The 18,864-nt window shown below is 45.4% G+C and overlaps 3 protein-coding genes across 5 annotated transcripts; 1 reads left to right on the forward strand and 2 right to left on the reverse strand.

The window, feature by feature from the left end:
• Positions 1 to 7,064: 7,064 nt before the first annotated feature.
• Positions 7,065 to 10,910, forward strand: LOC123062375 (histone-lysine N-methyltransferase, H3 lysine-9 specific SUVH1). Of its 2 annotated transcripts, XM_044485856.1 has the most exons (3): positions 7,065 to 7,195; positions 7,722 to 10,031; positions 10,603 to 10,910. In XM_044485856.1, the coding sequence occupies exon 2, from the start codon at positions 7,745 to 7,747 to the stop codon at positions 9,980 to 9,982; it is 2,238 nt and encodes a 745-aa protein (XP_044341791.1). In that variant the 5' UTR covers positions 7,065 to 7,195; positions 7,722 to 7,744; the 3' UTR covers positions 9,983 to 10,031; positions 10,603 to 10,910. The 2 variants fall into 2 exon arrangements, with proteins under 2 accessions (XP_044341791.1, XP_044341790.1); XM_044485855.1 differs by lacking the exon at positions 7,065 to 7,195 and having other exon boundaries at positions 7,664 to 10,031.
• Positions 10,911 to 11,501: 591 nt separating this feature from the next.
• LOC123062376 (probable arabinosyltransferase ARAD1) lies at positions 11,502 to 16,016 on the reverse strand. Of its 2 annotated transcripts, none has more exons than XM_044485858.1 (8): positions 15,529 to 16,016; positions 14,453 to 14,575; positions 13,974 to 14,131; positions 13,730 to 13,877; positions 13,357 to 13,611; positions 12,385 to 12,495; positions 12,046 to 12,114; positions 11,502 to 11,834 (listed from the first exon to the last, which is right to left on the reverse strand). In XM_044485858.1, the coding sequence occupies exons 1-8, from the start codon at positions 15,979 to 15,981 to the stop codon at positions 11,715 to 11,717; spliced, it is 1,437 nt and encodes a 478-aa protein (XP_044341793.1). In that variant the 5' UTR covers positions 15,982 to 16,016; the 3' UTR covers positions 11,502 to 11,714. The 2 variants fall into 2 exon arrangements, with proteins under 2 accessions (XP_044341793.1, XP_044341792.1); XM_044485857.1 differs by having other exon boundaries at positions 14,453 to 14,626.
• Positions 16,017 to 16,120: 104 nt separating this feature from the next.
• On the reverse strand, positions 16,121 to 18,112 carry LOC123062378 (NAC domain-containing protein 2). The gene is made up of 3 exons (XM_044485859.1): positions 17,705 to 18,112; positions 17,261 to 17,580; positions 16,121 to 17,155 (listed from the first exon to the last, which is right to left on the reverse strand). Exons 1-3 carry the CDS (start codon positions 17,967 to 17,969, stop codon positions 16,484 to 16,486), a joined length of 1,257 nt encoding a protein of 418 aa, XP_044341794.1. The 5' UTR covers positions 17,970 to 18,112; the 3' UTR covers positions 16,121 to 16,483.
• Between the last annotated feature and the right edge of the window lie 752 nt (positions 18,113 to 18,864).

The following is an 18,864-nucleotide window of genomic DNA, read 5'->3' on the forward strand; positions in this document are numbered from 1 at the left end:
TGATTTTCAACTTCACTCTGAAATTCTTTGAACTTTTCAAATGTTTCAGACTTATGCTTCATTAAGTAGATATACCCATATCTACTTAAATCATCTGTGAAGGTGAGAAAATAACGATATCCGCCATGAGCCTCAATATTCATCGGACCACATACATCTGTATGTATGATTTCCAACAAATATGTTGCTCTCTCCATAGTACCGGAGAACGGCGTTTTAGTCATCTTGCCCATGAGGCATGGTTCGCAAGTACCAAGTGATTCATAATCAAGTGGTTCCAAAAGTCCATCAGTATGGAGTTTCTTCATGCGCTTTATACCGATTTGACCTAAACGCCAGTGCCACAAATAAGTTGCACTATCATTATCAACTCTGCATCTTTTGGCTTCAACATTATGAATATGTGTATCACTACTATCGAGATTCATCAAAAATAGACCACTCTTCAAGGATGCATGACCATAAAAGATATTACTCATATAAATAGAACAACCATTATTCTCTGATTTAAATGAATAACCGTCTCACATCATGCTCAACGCTGGCACCAAATAACAATTATTTAGGTCTAATACTAATCCCGAAGGTAGATGTAGAGGTAGCGTGCCGACCGCGATCACATCGACTTTGGAACCATTTCCCACGCGCATCGTCACCTCGTCCTTTGCCAGTGTTCGCTTAATCCATAGTCCCTGTTTCGAGTTGCAAATATTAGCAACAGAACCAGTATCAAATACCCAGGTGCTACTGCGAGCTCTAGTAAGGTACACATCAATAACATGTATATCACATATACCTTTGTTCACCTTGCCTTCCTTCTTATCCGCCAAATACTTGGGGCAGTTCCGCTTCCAGTGACCAGTCTGCTTGCAGTAAAAACACTCAGTCTCAGGCTTAGGTCCAGACTTGGGTTTCTTCTCCTGAGCAGCAACTTGTTTGTTGTTCTTCTTGAAGTTCCCCTTCTTCTTCCCTTTACCCTTTTTCTTGAAACTGGTGGTCTTATTGACCATCAACACTTGATGCTCCTTCTTGATTTCTACCTCCGCAGCTTTTAGCATTGCGAAGAGCTCGGGAATTGTCTTATTCATCCCTTGCAGATTATAGTTCATCATGAAGCTTTTGTAGCTTGGTGGCAGTGATTGAAGAACTCTGTCAATGACACTATCAACCGGAAGATTAACTCCCAGCTGAGTCAAGTGATTATGGTACCCAGACATTCTGAGTATATGCTCACTGACAGAACTATTCTCCTCCATCGTGCAGCAATAGAACTTATTGGAGACTTCATATCTCTCAATCCGGGCATTTGCTTGAAATATTAACTTCAACTCCTAGAACATCTCATATGCTCCATGACGTTCAAAACATCATTGAAGTCCCGGTTCTAAGCTGTAAAGCATGGCACACTGAACTATCGAGTAGTCATCAGCTTTGCTCTGTCAGGCGTTCTTAACGTCTGCAGTTGCATCAGCAGCAGGCTTGGCACTCAGCGGTGCTTCCAGGACGTAATTCTTCTGAGCAGCAATGAGGATAATCCTCAAGTTACGGACCCAGTCCGTGTAATTGCTACCATCATCTTTCAACTTTGCTTTCTCAAGGAACGCATTAAAATTCAACGGAACAATGGCACGGGCCATCTATCTACAATCAAACATAGACAAGCAAGATACTATCAGGTACTAAGTTCATGATAAATTTAAGTTCAATTAATCATATTACTTAAGAACTCCCACTTAGAAAGACATCCTCTAATCTTCTAAGTGATCACGTGATCCAAATCAACTAAACCATAACCGATCATCACGTGAAATGGAGTAGTTTTCAATGGTGAACATCACTATGTTAATCATATCTACTATATGATTCACACTCGACCTTTCGGTCTCAGTGTTCCGAGGCCATATCTGCATATGCTAGGCTCGTCAAGTTTAACCTAAGTATTTTGCATGTGCAAAACTGGCTTGCACCCGTTGTAGATGGACGTAGAGCTTATCACACCCGATCATCACGTGGTGTCTGGGCACGACGAACTTTGGCAACAGTGCATACTCAGGGAGAACACTTTTATCTTGAAATTTAGTGAGAGATCATCTTATAATGCTACCGTCAATCAAAGCAAGATAAGATGCATAAGAGATAAACATCACATGCAATCAATATAAGTGATATGATATGGCCATCATCATCTTGTGCTTGTGATCTCCATCTCCGAAGCACTATCATGATCACCATCGTCACCGGCGCGACACCTTGATCTCCATCGTAGCATCATTGTCGTCTCGCCAATCTTATGCTTCCACGACTATCACTACCGCTTAGTGATAAAGTAAAGCATTACAGGGCGGTTGCATTGCATACAATAAAGCGACAACCATGTGGCTCCTGCCAGTTGCCGATAACTCGGTTACAAAACATGATCATCTCATACAATAAAATTTAGCATCATGTCTTGACCATATCACATCACAACATGCCCTGTAAAAACAAGTTAGACGTCCTCTACTTTGTTGTTGCAATTTTTACGTGGCTGCTACGGGCTTAGCAAGAACCGTTCTTACCTACGCATCAAAACCACAATGATAGTTTGTCAAGTTGGTGTTGTTTTAACCTTCGCAAGGACCGGGCGTAGCCACACTCGGTTCAACTAAAGTTGGAGAAACTGACACCCGCCAGCCACCTGTGTGCAAATCACGTCGGTAGAACCAGTCTCGCGTAAGCGTATGCGTAATGTCGGTCCGGGCCGCTTCATCCAACAATACCGCCGAACCAAAGTATGACATGCTGGTAAGCAGTATGACTTATATCGCCCACAACTCACTTGTGTTCTACTCATGCATATGACATCTACGCATAAAACCTGGCTCTGATACCACTGTTGGGAACGTAGTAATTTCAAAAAAATTCCTACGCACACGCAAGATCATGGTGATGCATAGCAATGAGAGGGGAGAGTGTTGTCTACGTACCCTCGTAGACCGAAAGCGGAAGCGTTAGCACAACGTGGTTGATGTAGTCGTACGTCTTCACGATTCAACCGATCAAGTACCGAAGGTACGGCACCTCCGAGTTCAGCACACGTTCAGCCCGATGACATCCCTCGAACTCCTATCCAGTTGAGTGTTGAGGGAGAGTTTCATCAGCACGACGGCATGGTGACGATGTTCATGTTCTACCAACGCAGGGCTTCGCCTAAGCACCGCTACAGTATTATCGAGGTGGACTATGGTGGAGGGGGGCACCGCACACGGCTAAAAGATCAAACAGATCAATTGTTGTGTCTATGGGGTGCCCCCTTGCCCCTGTATATAAAGGAGCAAGGGGGGTGCGGCCGGCCAGGGAGGAGGCGCGCCAGGAGGAGTCCTACTCCCACCGGGAGTAGGACTGGTGGGAGTAGGACTCCCCCCATTTCCTAGTTGGATTAGGACTTGGGAGGGGGAAAGAGTGGAGGAGAAGAAGGAAGGGGGGCGCCGCCCCCCCCCCCTCTCCTTGTCCTATTCGGACTGGGGAGGGGGGCGTGCGGCCCAGCCCTAGCCGCCTCTCCTCTCTTCCACCTAGGCCCATTAAGGCCCATTAAGTCCCCGAGGGGTTCCGGTAACCTCCCGGTACTCCGGTAAAATCCCGATTTCACCCGGAACACTTCCGATATCCAAACATAGGCTTCCAATATATCAATCTTCATGTCTCGACCATTTTGAGACTCCTCGTCATGTCCGGGATCACATTCGGGACTCCGAACAACCTTCGGTACATCAAATCATATAAACTCATAATACAACCATCATCGAAACTTTAAGCGTGCGGACCCTATGGGTTCGAGAACTATGTAGACATGACCGAGACATGTCTCCGGTCAATAACCAATAGCAGAACCTGAATGTTCATATTGGCTCCCACATATTTTACAAAGATCTTTATCGGTCAAACCGCATAACAACATACGTTGTTCCCTTTGTCATCGGTATGTTACTTGCCCGAGATTCGATCGTCGTTATCTCAATACCTAGTTCAATCTCGTTACCGGCAAGTCTCTTTACTCATTCCGTAATACATCATCCCACAACTAACTCATTAGTTGCAATGCTTGCAAGGCTTAAGTGATGTGCATTACCGAGAGGGCCCAGAGATACCTCTCCGACAATCGGAGTGACAAACCCTAATCTCGAAATACGCCAACCCAACAAGTACCTTTGGAGACACCTGTAGAGCACCTTTATAATCACCCGGTTACGTTGTGACATTTGGTAGCACACAAAGTGTTCCTCGGGTAAACGGGAGTTGCATAATCTCATAGTCATAGGAACATGTATAAGTCATGAAGAAAGCAATAGTAGAATACTAAACGATCGTGTGCTAAGCTAACGGAATGAGTCATGTCAATCATATCATTCTCCTAATGATGTGACTCCGTTAATCAAATGACAACTCATGTCTATGGTTAGGAAACATAACCATTTTTGATCAACGAGCTAGTCAAGTAGAGGCATACTAGTGACAATCTGTTTGTCTATGTATTCACACATGTATTATATTTCCGGTTAATACAATTCTAGCATGAATAATAAACATTTATCATGATATAAGGAAATAAATAATAACTTTATTATTGCCTCTAGGGCATATTTCCTTCAGGAAACTCACATGCAGCTGCAAAATGATTTGATTGAGTATATGTGGGCTCATGTTGGCAACTAATAGATGTATCTTTTTTCACATGTATTTGAGACAATTTAATTTTTATTCAGCTTGTAAAACTATGCTTAATTCATTTGGTTGTGAAACTATGTTTCATTTGGTTCTGAAACTATACTATTTTTATATGTTTTTTATATGTTTGCATGTGAAATAATGCAAAATGTGTGCATATCTTCTATATCTAAATAGCTAGCCCCCACTAACTATTTCTCTCAACATGCAAGCATGCCACATCATTGCACAACAGGCATGAGAAAAGGCCCACCCCCACTATCATATGTCTCTCAACATGCAAGCATGCCACTTCATCATGACATGCATGAAAAAAAGACTTATCTCAACATGTAACATACATGAGGGTTTTCATTCTATTATGCTATATACATTTAATAAACATTTTACAACTATATAGTAATCAAGCACAATAAATTATATGTAATTTTATTGTTAGCTTTTTATATTATTACTTCAAATATTCATGTTTCATACAACAAGTCACATTGAAATATGTTGCAAAATATTCCCGCAACACGTGCGGGGTATCATCTAGTTATTAAAAAAGGGCGGCCAGCCGGCCACGCCAACAAATATGGGTCAGCGGATTGGACGCACTGCCGACCCAAATAATAAACAGGACGAACGCCGAGCGGACGGCCGACCCAGACGAACAAAAGACAGACAAAAACACCATCCGTTTGAATAAGCGTGCTAGAATTGCTCTAAGAGATCAACTAGTTCTAGCCATCTATCAAACAAAACCACGTCCACAAATCCCATGGAAGTAAGACATTGTGTGGCACAATCCCAAACATGCACAACAGAAACATGTTGTTTGCAAATCTAAAATATCTCCCATCGTTGTGTTTTAAGGCGACAACCCCCTAGCAAAATATCATGCTAGGTAATTATAAAATAATCATTTTCCAATCTTCTATTTATAAAAATATCCTAAGGCGGAAATGGACCAATTAGACATTTCTAAAGGAGGACCAATCTCATTTTTAGACCAAAGTATATTAAGCCTGTCAGAGCATCTATAGCCAAATTCGGCCCCTCAAATGCCCGAGGGCGCGTCCACGGACACTGGCTGGTCATGCCTCAAATTTTCACAGTTGCAGACGAACATCTCATATTAAATTCTCAAATCCATACAAAGACATGCAAACTAAAAGACTCCAGAATGGCCTGCTGCTCCGCCATCTCGTTGGACTGGGCGATGGCGAACTCCATCTCCGCCTGCTCCATGTTGAAGCCCGACATCTGCTGCTCCAGCAACTCCGGCTCCTGTTGCTCCACCTCTTCCACCTCCTTCACCTCCATTAAAGCCATCTCCTCCTTCTCCTCTTCCTCCGGCTGCTCCTCCTCCTCCTTCGGCTTCGGCGAGTCCGGAGGCAGCACGACAGCAATGCGGGCGGCGCGCGCGGCTTGCCTCGTCCGGATCTCCTGTTGGATCTCGGCGCGGCGCTCCGGCGTCAGCATTGGCGTAGTAGGTAATCTTCCTCCGGACCATGGTGGAGTGCCAGAGTATGGGCGGAGCTCGGACCATGGGCAGAGCGCCGGAGCGAGAGAGGGAGGAGGTGCATGGGCTCAGACTGGCGGCGCGGAGAGGGGGGAGGTGGATGTGTTAGGGTTGTGGGACGCCGGCCGACTTAAATAGCTAGGTTTGGTCTTGGGCGGCGAGCCGGAGCGGCGCCACGCGACGTTCACATCGAGGCGATAAAACGCGGCGTCCGTCGGACCGCCGAGTTTTCGGGCGTTTTCCCATGGGACCCCTCTGTCAGTCCGACATGGCGGGCGGCCTCATATCCGCCTCATATTTGGGTTAGATATGATGGTGCCGGTCAGTCCGTGCGTATGAGAACCGTTTGAGGCGTCCGTCTGGATAAATAAATGTGACCGGTCAGCCCGCCCGAGCGTATGAGGCGGGTTTGAGGCTCCCGAGTGTAGATGCTTTCGGTACCATATATGAAGTTAAAAAATTTCTGCCAATTCTTATCACCACCAGAAAAATATCGTTTACCCCAAGAACCTAACATGCCGCCAAATTTGGTCATCACGAAATTGAGCGAGTATTGTACTTCCTTTATTCATTTTTATAAGATCTTGAAGACATTTTAGATAATGTATAAAATAGCCTTTTTTGAGTTGTTTGAAATGACTTACAAAAGTGATTGGAGGGAGTACATAAATCCGTTGCAGATGCTCTAAAAACACACGCGCGAAAAGCAAGCAAAGCCGTTCGGTGTTGCGTACCATCGCATCTGAAGCGTCGGTTCTCTGATCCGACGGGCGAGAGGAAACCAGTGGCGACCCTCCGCCGCGCCTCTTGGGTAGTATAGCACTACTAGTGGGACAGGCCCAGAGCAGGCGAACCATCCTCTCCCACAGACCACACTGCCCCCACCAAATTTCCCCTCCCCCTGCCCGAAGTTGAACAGAGCAGCCGCTGTCCGCCCCCATGGCTCCCTCCGTCCCCTAGAATCAGCTCCGGATACTCGCCAAGGTGAGCTCTTCTCCACTCGAGCTGCGAATCTGCACATGGTTTGCGATTTCTTCGAGTGTTGCGCTGGTTCGCGGGGGCGGAGTTCGTGGGATCTCTCTCCCCCCGCCACCCACAAAACCCCAGCTTTCGAGAGCCCGGCTGGCGGGTCACCCCGACCGGCGGCCGGGTTGGGGCTTGCTCGCCGGCGGCGCGTCCTAGGGTTTCCGTCGACAATCCTGGGCATTTTTACTGCTGCTTGCTCGATTGCCATCCGTTTGCTCGCGGAATCGATGTCGATTATCATCTACTCCCTCCGTTCCATAATAGATGACCCAACTTTGTACTAACCTTAGTACAAAGTTGGGTCATCTATTATGGAACGGAGGGAGTATATTTTGTTTTGGTTTTGCTCCTGGTTGGTTCGATTCTTGCATTTCGAACTACTGTGGCCCGTCAGGAAACCTAAAGTTAGAAACTTTATTACATTTCCCCGCAGCTACGCCGATGTGCTATGTCATGGACACTAACAATGCTTTGCTTGATGCAGGGATCCGGCTGCTGCGAGCCGTCATGGACCGGACATCGAATTTCATGCCTACTCCTGATCAGGATGTCCTCGATATCCAGCCCCTGAGGACTTTGGCTCCCATGTTCCCTGCGCCCCTGGGGGTCAACACGTTTAACGTGCCTAACACCACCCCACCATTGATATTTGTCACTTCAGCTGGGCAGTTTCCAGGGGGGTTTGGTGCTCCCGGCCATCCTGCTTTCACGTCATTCGCGGCCGCTTTCGGTGCTCAAGATGCTTATGGAGGGCAGCCTGCCTCTTCCCGTGGCCAGGATGCCGGTAGAGGGCAACCTGCATCTTCTCGTGGTCAGGATGCCGGTGGAGGCCGGGCTACCACCTTTGCTGATAAGTATGCTGCTAATGGAGGCCAGACTGCTGCTAATGGGGCTACAAACCTTGGCGCCAGCGCTGACAACCCAATTGATGTCATCCCTATATCAGCTTACAGGCCGACACCGCCACCTGTTATACCACTGGATGACGATGACGATGACAATGAGCATTTCACTGGCAACCAGACGTCAGCATCTGGGCGGAAGATCAAGAGGCCGTCCCACCTAAGTGGATATAAGATGAGCGGCGGTTTGGGCAGTGATGACAACAATGGTGTGAAGACCAAACGCAACAAATCCTTTCACAGGAAGGCTGGTGCTGACAATGAGTTTACCTCGGTGCCCCTTTCATCCAGCAATCCCAGGGAAGTTGTGGAAGAGGTTCTCATGAACTTCGAGGCCCTGCGGCGTAGACATCTTCAATTGGATCAGGCACAAGAGAGTACCAAACGCCCAGACCTTAAGATTGGTGCCACGATGATGGCCTGTAATCTTAGGGCTAACATCGGTAAGAGGATTGGAGTTGTTCCTGGAATCGAGATAGGGGATATTTTCTACTTCAGGATGGAGCTATGCATTATTGGCTTGCATACTCCTACCATGGCTGGAATTGATTATATGACCCACACATTTGGTGATAAGGGTGATGATTCTGTAGCAGTATGTATTGTCGCTGCAGGTGTTTATGAGAATGAAGATGATGCTACAGACACACTAGTCTACAGCGGTTCAGGAGGTAGTAGCAAGAACAATGAGGAGATGCATGACCAGAAGCTTGAGAGGGGTAACCTTGCTCTTCAGATGAGCCTGTCGAGAAAGAATGTGATCCGGGTTGTACGGGGATTTAAAGATCCAGGTAGCTTGGGTGGGAAGGTTTATATGTATGATGGCCTCTATAAGATCCATGAGTCCTGGAAGGAGAGAACAAAGACTGGGATCAATTGCTTCAAGTACAAGCTGCTGAGGGAGCCAGGACAACCCGAGGGAATGTCAATCTGGAAGATGTCCCGGAAATGGGTAGAGAATCCAGCAACTAGAGGCAGAGTTCTACACCCTGATCTATCATCTGGTACTGAAAATCTTCCGGTGTGTCTTGTCAATGATGTTGACAGTGAGAAAGGACCAGGCCTTTTCACCTATATTACCCAGGTCAAATACCCAAAGCCACTAAGTTCTATGAAACCATTACAGGGTTGTTCATGCCTCAATGCTTGTCTGCCCAGTGATACCGATTGTGATTGTGCAGAGTTTAATGGAGGTAATTTACCTTATAGTTCAACAGGATTGCTTGTATGCCGCAAGAATAGGCTATATGAATGTGGTGAATCTTGCCAGTGTTCAGTTAACTGCCGTAACAGGGTGACACAGAAGGGGATTAGGGTTCACTTTGAGATCTTTAGGACAGGAAATCGAGGCTGGGGTCTTCGTTCATGGGATCCTATACGGGCTGGCTCATTTATCTGCGAGTATGTTGGCGAGGTTATTGATGAGAGTAAAAGGAATTTGGATGGTGAAGATGAAGATGATTACCTTTTTCAGACTGTGCGTCCTGGTGAGAAGACATTAAAATGGGATTATGTACCTGAACTGATGGGGGAGCAAATCACAAATAATTCAGCTGATACTTTTGAGCCACTGCCCATCAAGATAAGCGCAAAGAAAATGGGAAACATCTCACGTTTCATGAATCATAGTTGCTCCCCTAACGCCTTCTGGCAGCCAGTTCAGTTTGACCATGGAGATGACGGTCACCCACATATCATGTTCTTTGCGCTAAAGCACATCCCTCCCATGACAGAGCTGACTTATGACTATGGTGAGATTGGAGCTGATTCTGGTGGTATAGGTTCTCCTGGAGCTAAGAGATGCCTTTGTGGATCCTCAAATTGCCGGGGCTATTTCTGCTGATTATGGAAGATGTGCATTCTGCTTATCAACATGCCAATCTATCTGTTAGGTAAAAACAGTCTTCACCTGAATGCCATTCTCAGCATTGAGCATCATGCATACATCTAACTACTCCTTGCTGTTGGACATCCCTACTTGTCATGCATATTTACATGCATCTGGTTCGTATTCGATAAGCAAGCAACTAGTTGGATGTTTGTGCTTTATCTTCGCTGTAGCTGTAATACTTGTGCTTCCACAGAAACTGTGTTAAGAGTGTTGCATGTAGGAATGCATACAAGAACAATGTTATTCCTGTCCAGTGTCTTAAGAAATTCTCAGCTTCTCTATTAAGAACGAACAATGTAATTCCTGTCTAGTGTCTTGAGAAATTTTCAGCTTCTCTGTTAAGAACTCGAGACATTTCATGGTCCAGTTTTTCTTGCTACAAATTATTTTGGGTCAGGTATTTATGATAATATGTCGATGTATTTCATATCCTGCTTAGGATTACTCTATTAACAAATTCTTACACCATAAACTTGGAGCTGTTGCTTTACTTGTGTAATAATAGTTTCTGATGTTTGTAAACTAGCCCGCCTCGACTTTCTGTGAACCTAACTTGTGCTAGTCCTTTGCAGATCATTTTTTGGCCGTTCTGGTGGTACCTAGAAGAAGGGAAGTGTGCTTCTAAGATGGCTCCCCTCATGACTGCGCCGTAGTGGAGATAGTAGACTTATGTCAAGCTCTGCAATGCCCATTGTCACACAAGGACAAAGTAGCTTCTTGTGATTCTGTGACCGTAGGCCTTGTGAGGTCAATTTTGTATGATAACCTTAGTATTTTGGTCAAGTCGAACCAAAACTCTTAGCGACCAATATGCCTATTGCGCCATTGTCGAGTATGTTCAGACCAGTGGGCTGGCTTTAAAAACTTGAATTTCCTGCCACAGTTGTTCTATGTTGAGTTCTGTTTGGATTTATATATGCTACAAAAGTTACACCTTTGAATCTTCACATTCAAAAGAAGTTTTCAATGGCATAACTTTTGTAGCATACAACTCATTTTTTGTTGATCAAATTCATGGTCAGAGACCTCATAAACCCAAACGGAGGGAGTAGAACTGGTTGAAATTTATGTGGTATGCATCGCCAGTTCTGAGGAAATTCCCTGATAATTGCTTTTTAATGTTTATAATAACTGCAAAGGTCTCTGGGCTACGAATAAGGTACTCCCTCCATTTTTAATTAGTTCGTGTATTAGCTTTAGTCAAAGTCAAGTTTTGTAAACTTTGACAAAATTTATAAATAAAAATATTAACATATACAATAATAAATCAATACTATTATATTTATTATTGAATGTACCTTCACATTATATAGATTTGTTATAGCAAATGTTTGTACTTTTTTCTATAAACTTGGTCAAACTTTACGAAGTTTGACTTCAGTCAACTCTAATATGCAGAGTAAATAAAAACGGAGGGAATACATCCACACCAGGATCTTTAGGCCTTGGGCCCTTGGCCATAAAAGCGATGTAGCACGCTGCATATCTTAAAATTCTGAATTAATTCTCCAACTGGAGCATCACTTACAAACTAACGCTAGATTTGCATCACTTACAAACTAACGCTAGATTTTTCAAGTACAATTTACAAGGGAGTGTAGCAGCTGTGCAAAACTCATGCCAGTGACAGGTAGAGAAGAGCTACTGCGATACGTGAACTGGAAAACACAAAGAAAAAGCTGGTTCAGAGCATCCTCGTGGTGTTCCCGACTCTACACTCACATGTGCATACGCTTCTTGATTCTCTGACCACGCGCCGCGACCGCTGAATATGCAACTTGATGTTCACCAGCTTGCCAGCAATCTGCATTTCGGGCATGGAACGGATAAACTGTTATAGCGAAGATTACTGTATCTGTTAAGTCCCAACATTTACACAAGGAACGAAACTGCAGATAAAATAATTGGCCTTAAAAGTGTTGGGCTCACAACATTGAACCGATGTAGAAGCAGAAACACTTCTATTTCGCGAGTATAATAGGCTGAACAACTCTAGAAGAATGTCAGGGAATTACCATTCTCCATGTAAGGTCTTCTGGTCCAAGGGGCTGAGCAGGACTTGAATATAGAAAATGCTTCGAGTACTGTCAATGCACCACGAGTAAAAATAGTCAAGATGGGTCTTCCAAGAAACTTAAGGGTATATTTGGTCGGTGCCCAAAATCACCAAAATTGGCATTGCCCATACCAACTAACTAGCACACTCTAGTTTGTTTTTCTTGGCAACATTGTTCAAATCATGGGCAAGCATAACCTTCACTGAAATTTTGGCTAGCCAAACTTTTGGTAGTCTGAACTTGGGTTCAAACCAAGCATACCCTTAAATCGTATTTAGGTTTTAAATAAGAGCAAACCTTGAGAAGATTGGATTGCATCTCCCTGACTCTTTTGGCATCGATGCCTCTTAGGTACTTCACCAGCCAGCCAGGTTGCACAGCATCAGTTGATGAAACAAACAATGCTATCTGCACAATGAAGTAACAGGCAATTATTTCACACTACAAAAACTTGTGTCTCCAAATGCAGCAGACCAATGCCGATGACTAATGGTGAGGCAAAAATACATAATCATCATGCTACAATAAAAAATTAAAATTAAATCTTGATGGGATATAATATATGCATCTCCAATAGACTGAATGTATAAGCTTTTCGTGCATGCCCACACATGTGCACATCTATATAGACATCTTTACTATAGTTTACAATTGATTGATATTGCTCACGCACCATTTTTATAATTCATAGTGACCGATATCACCAACGCATCTTCTCGGTTTATCTCACAGTGCAAGTATATATACTCCCTCCGTTCCTAAATATTTGTCTTTCTAGAGATTTCAACAAGTGACTACATACGGAGCAAAATGAGTGAATCTACACTCTAAAATATGTCTATACATCCGTATGTGATAGTCCATTTGAAATTTCTAAAAAGACAAATATTTAGGAACGGAGGGAGTAGAAAATAAAATATAATCCTTAGGTACAGTGATTTCATAGATACCGTGCCAACTTTTACACAAGCTTCAGAAACACTATTGATGCAGAGAAATTGGTATATGTCAAAAGATAGGTATCACTAATTCTACAACTGTCAGTGTCATTCAAACATAGAGCCCAGTCCTGTTACTTGTTAGTAACTCAGTAATATGGATATATTTGTTTGTTATTCATGAGATTCAACTAGAAAAATATCCTATTTTTTCAGGTAACCGGTAAAGTTTTGGAGCTCCGGTAAGATATATCAACGGTCTTTGCGAACCTTCATGCTTCAAATTATGGAGAATGTTAAGGCATGTTGTAGAACAATGGGTCAACTATACCTTACTGTAGTCAAGTATTCCTTCAAAAGGAAGCTCTAGTTCATCGCTGATTATAACTGGGATACATCCACTAACAATTGCATCAAACAGGCGAGCAGAAGATGGAGTGTCCCCAGCAGGATTCAAGCAAAAGAGAGACTTGCGCATGCCAGTCTGAGCTGCTACTTTCCCCTTAGCCCCAGCAGACCCTTCTTCTATGATTATGTCTTCTATGTTTTGTAATTCTGCCACAAGCTTACTGCGTATCTTCCCACCCTAACAAGGTCAACAAGATGGAAGATCAAAAGGCAAATAAGACAACAAAAAGTGGACTATCACATGCATATATAGATCTGATTTTGTCAAAAGCTTGAAATAGTAGCAAGAAACTTACAGCATTTCTTTTAAGTCTTCCTCGGAAAAACAGCAATGTACTTCTTTTAGATTGAGTTTCTGACACACACTTATAATCACAAAGGTCAACATTTGGGACATATGGAAGGATAACATCCTTTTCCAGATAAACTTGCCCAGGTTTATACCTGATATAAGGTGGAAACATGAGTTGTGTTGCTCAACTGATGTATGCAAGCAGCATAGAGGCAACGTGGCGAACAATGAAGGAATGAAGACCATACCAGTTCCCAGTAGAATCCATATCAGGTAGAAGCCACATTGCTTTCTTCACAAATCTTCGGACTGACTTAAAAGACCATGGGTGATGAACAGGAATAACATGATCTCTGCCTTCTGAACGTTGCCAAGCAGGTTGATCAGTCATCCACTTCAAAGCTTCCTAATTCCAGGGAAGTAATGGTAAGATCATCTTGGATGTAAATAGGGATGAACAGAACAATTAATAATTTGCTATCTGGACAGAGAGTTGGATATTTCCTAGTCAGGTGAACCCCCCAAAAAAACAATTACAGATAGTCATAGAGTATTGAGTTCACTCCATGGCGTGTGTTATTATGATTTCTGGTGTGATCCAGAAACGAATAAATTTTCTTAATAATTGATGTCAGGCAGATAGTCTGAAGAATCAAAGTTTAGCTTGGCCATATGTCCTACAACAAATACTAGCTAAAAAATTAAACCTTGAGAAATGCTCGCACACCCTATAAAGTGCCTTGCATTCTTGTTTCTCCAGCAAGAAGTAACTGATTGTTGTGAAAAATGGAACGTAGAAAATGTCTGCTTCTTCTTGCCGCTCAACCCTGATAACATTCTTCAAAAGTCTCTGTGATTCAGGAGCAATGAGATCAGCCCACAGCCAGTAGTCAATAGAATGCTGCATATTTGAATGGAGATCAATTTAGACAGTAAAACCAGACAAATGGTAAGTTCGAAATTCATAATGCTGCAATATTACTTGGTGTACAGATATTTAACAAAACTGTGTTGGTAAACTGATGTATTAATTTGTAACATCCAGAGAAGGTAGGTCTAGACAGGCAGTGCACACACTTTTCATATTCCAGCCAATACTAGTGCGTGCTATCTCAGTTCACCGTTTCGGGCTATATGGAAACACGATATCAGCAAGAAGTAAACTATTTATATTTATTAATCCATTCCAGTAAGTGTTTTATGATCTCAAAAGAGATTGGAAGATCGTCAGCAAATGATAAGCATCCTTATGTTTGAATCTTGTAAGAATTGGCAAGTTTCTACATCTAGGACCAAGAGGACCAGTTTCAAGGTCCCCATATATCATCACAAGACAGAGATGCAAATCCCAATCTTCAATTTCTATGTTTGCTACATCGCAAAAACTACTTTATATAAGATCCAGTCGAGAAGCTTGTGGCATTACTTAGCAGCATTGGGTCACAAGAATACCACAGATACCGAGAAATCCTATAGCGGATCAGCACATATCTATGAGATCCAACATACTAGCATACAGCTCAACTCAGAAACACTTGAAATCTTCCAAACGCATCAGAGAACAGATTTATCACAGAGGAATATAGTAATGCTGCATTATACCACACTAATCCACCCATTTTCAACCAGCAACCAAGCTATCCGCATCAATGTACTCCATGTCTTCACCCCTGACAATTAAATGTCCCGCATTCTACAAACTAAAAGCTGTCTACGGCCAAATCTGGGAACAAGGAGATCTCGCGGCATCATCAAAATAAAAACGATGCGAGGTGATACAAATCGATCTCACCGCTCGCCCACCTGCTCGATGAGCCTGTGCACGGGGCTCCCGTTGGAGGTGAGGTTGGCGGTGTCGCGGTACGAGTCCCTGAACAGCCTGAGCAGGTCGTAGGTGAACTTGCGCGGCATCTCGTACACGTAGACCCTGAGCGGCGCGGGCGCCGCTGGCCACGCGCCCCGGGGGTCCCCGTACAGCCGGGCCTCCTCCTCGCTCCGGATCGCGGCGTCGAGATCCCCGGGCGCCGCGGAGGAGGCGGCGGGGTGGTGCGGGGAGTCGAGGAAGCGGTCGAGGGAGGCGACGAAGGAGGTGGTGGTGCTAGGGTTGGAGAGTGGGCTGGCGACGGGGCGCGGCGGCGAGGGGGAGAGGAGGAGGAAGTAGACGGCGGAGAAGACGAGGAGGGCGCCGACGGCGAGCAGGCAGCGGGAGGAGGCGCGGCGCGCGTGCGCGAGGGAGGGGAACTGCTTCCCCGCCATGGCTGGGGACTGTCGAGTGGGCCGCAAGTTTTGTGTTAAGCCGAGGCTTATGGTTTGAGCACACGAGATAAAAAAAAACTAGTAGTACTACTGAAATTTGAACTTCTTTTTATTTTTGCGACTGTACTGAAGTTTGAACTTCTGGAGATAGAGGAATTTGTCAAACTCAATCTCGAAGTATATGACTCAAACGGCCCCTTGTGGTGATAATTAAAAAAAACATCACAAAAGGCATACTGAACCTTGCAAAATTGCTATGAGAATCCTACAGTTCAAAGATGCCTTGCTAATTAAAATCCAGCACAAGCACACCTAATTACCTAAACAGACCACCATTGTATCCATGTCATGAACTCTTAAATATGAACTGCTCCACTAGCAGCGAATAAGCACCTATTGTCAAAAAAAAAAAATTGTCCCACGGAAAACCCGAAACGCCAGGAGCTCCGGCAATTCGTCGAACAGGAGAGGGTTTATCTGCAAATGTATGCATTGCACAGAATTAGTTTTGGCCGTCTGGCTTTGCACGCCCGGAGCTCTTCTTCACTGCCGCGTTGCCCTTCTTCCCGGCGTCGTCGCCGCTCGCCCTGGCGTGTTCTTTTCTCTTGCGAATCACCTTGGTGAGTTCATCAAGACCGCCGGAGGAGGAGGAGGGAAGATCAGTGACGACGTGCCGAGGCTGAGGATGATAAGCAGGTGGTTCCGACGGGATCTCCATCGGATCAGGGTCGCTGGGCGTTCGGAGCCGGCTGCCGGACGAATCAATATCGGTGCCCTCTGGATAATACAGGTTCCAGGCCCATGGATCAATCGTGAAGACATGGTCACGACTGTTCCCACTCGGCAAGGGCCCCAGATCAAGAGACTCGAACGGGTCGTCGTCGGCAGTCTTTTGGGGGTCGGAGCCGGAGCCGGATCGTCCGGCCTGGCTGTCGGCGGTGCTGTCCGACCAGTTGGCGCCGTTGCCTAAGAGGCCGGCAGGCGCCGTCACCTGCGCTTGCTGCGACGTGTCGGGGCTGGTGTCCGTCAGCGGCTCGTCGGCGAGCATCATCGATGACGGCTCGTGCTCCTCCTCCTCCACCACCTCGTCCGCCGGAGAAGCGCCGGGATCCTCCTCCTCCCCCTTCTTCTTCTCCGGCTTGCGCGTTATCCTGCACAGCACCCAGTCGTTGAGCTGCAAGCAAAACACACCATCAATGATCAAACACAGAGACGCTAGCTAGGTACCAAATTAGATGGGCATGCATGGCATGGCATGAGATGATGATCTATGGCTGACCAGCATGAAGTTGGAGCCGGACGAGACGGGCCTGTTGGAGTCGACGTCCACGAACTCGGTCATCTTCCACTCCGTCTTCTCTATCCGCTTCTTCTTGGAGTCGCCGCCATCGTCGCGGACGAACACCTCGTACGCCAGCGAGTTCCTGAACCCGATCGTCGCCTTCTCCTTCCCGTAGGTGACAGGCGTGTTCTTGCCCACCGACTTCCAGCGGCCCGTGTCGCCCGTGCTCCGGCTCGGCCGCCCCCCCTTGGCGTACTTGCGGCTCCTCTGCGTGAACACGTACCAGTAGTCCTCCACGCTCGGGCCCAGCCTCGTCGCTGCCAAAACCAAACCAATTTACACGGCCATCAAGAACTCAATCAAGAAGATCACGATCGATCGGAATCTTCTTGTCTTGGAGAGAAAAGACGGTGGGCATTGAGCAAGAAGCCAAGAACTCACTAAGATACTCGGGGTGCTCCGCGTACACGTCGTCGTCGCGCACGAGCGAGGTCGGGGGCGGATCGCCGCGCAGCTTGCTCCGGAGGTAGCAGAGGATGAGCTCCTGGTCGGTGGGGACGAACCGGACGCCGGGGACGTCCAGGTACGGGTACAGCGGCGCCTCGCCGGGCTGCTGCTGCGACGACGTTGACGCCTCCAGCAGCATGGCCGTGGACGACGTTGACGCCTCCAGCAGCATGGCGGTGGACGACGTTGACGCGTCCATGGCGGGCGACGACGGGTGATCGCGGCCGGCACGTGCTAATGCTGTCGGAGCCGAGGACGTTAGGGGTTTGACGCCGCGCGCTCAGCTGCCCACAGCACGTACGGAACAAGATTCCTTTTCCGTAACTCAAACGATTTGCACGATTTATATAGCATACGAATACGATGATGGGTTTAGGGGGCTGTGGCCAGCCTGCCTGATGAGACGATGTACGGACCAAGATTCCTTTTCCGTAACGATTTCCTAGTTTTTTCTTGTTTTGAGTAAAAAACAAGAAAAGTTACCGACCATCTCGCCTCGTCGTCCACGTCGTCTATTGGGCCAGCCCGTGAACCACGCTCGCCTACGTCGCCTTGCTGCTGCAATCTCCCCCGGCTCATAATGTATGTAAGACGTTTTTTTGACACTACACTTGAGTCAAAAAATGTCCTACATTATGAGACGGAGGGAGTAGTTCCCTTTCCAAATACCCCCCAAAAAAGTACCTTTTCAAAATTCATTGTCACATTACTATAGTCAACATACACTTCAAAAATAAACCAGCTTATGTGCTGCTAAAACAATATGCAAAACTTTGAAAAACATTCACCAATATGAATATTGTTCACTTTGAAATTATTTGTGAATTCAAAAACAATTTTTGAATTTCTTAAAATTCCCAAATCCGAATGCAATTTTTTTCTCAAATTTTAAAAGTGTTCACGAATACCAAAAATGCTCCCTAATTCAAAATGTTTTTGGGAACTAGAAAAGATTTTGGTGAATTAAAAAATGCATAACTCTGAAGAAATGTTAATGAATTCAAAACAATTCACAAATTGAAAATAAGTTCATGAATTTGAAAACAGTTCACACATTTGCAAATTACTCATGAATTCACCAAAAGTACATGCAT

This window comes from Triticum aestivum, chromosome 3A (genome assembly GCF_018294505.1).
Source record: "Triticum aestivum cultivar Chinese Spring chromosome 3A, IWGSC CS RefSeq v2.1, whole genome shotgun sequence".
NCBI classification, from domain to species: domain Eukaryota; kingdom Viridiplantae; phylum Streptophyta; class Magnoliopsida; order Poales; family Poaceae; genus Triticum; species Triticum aestivum.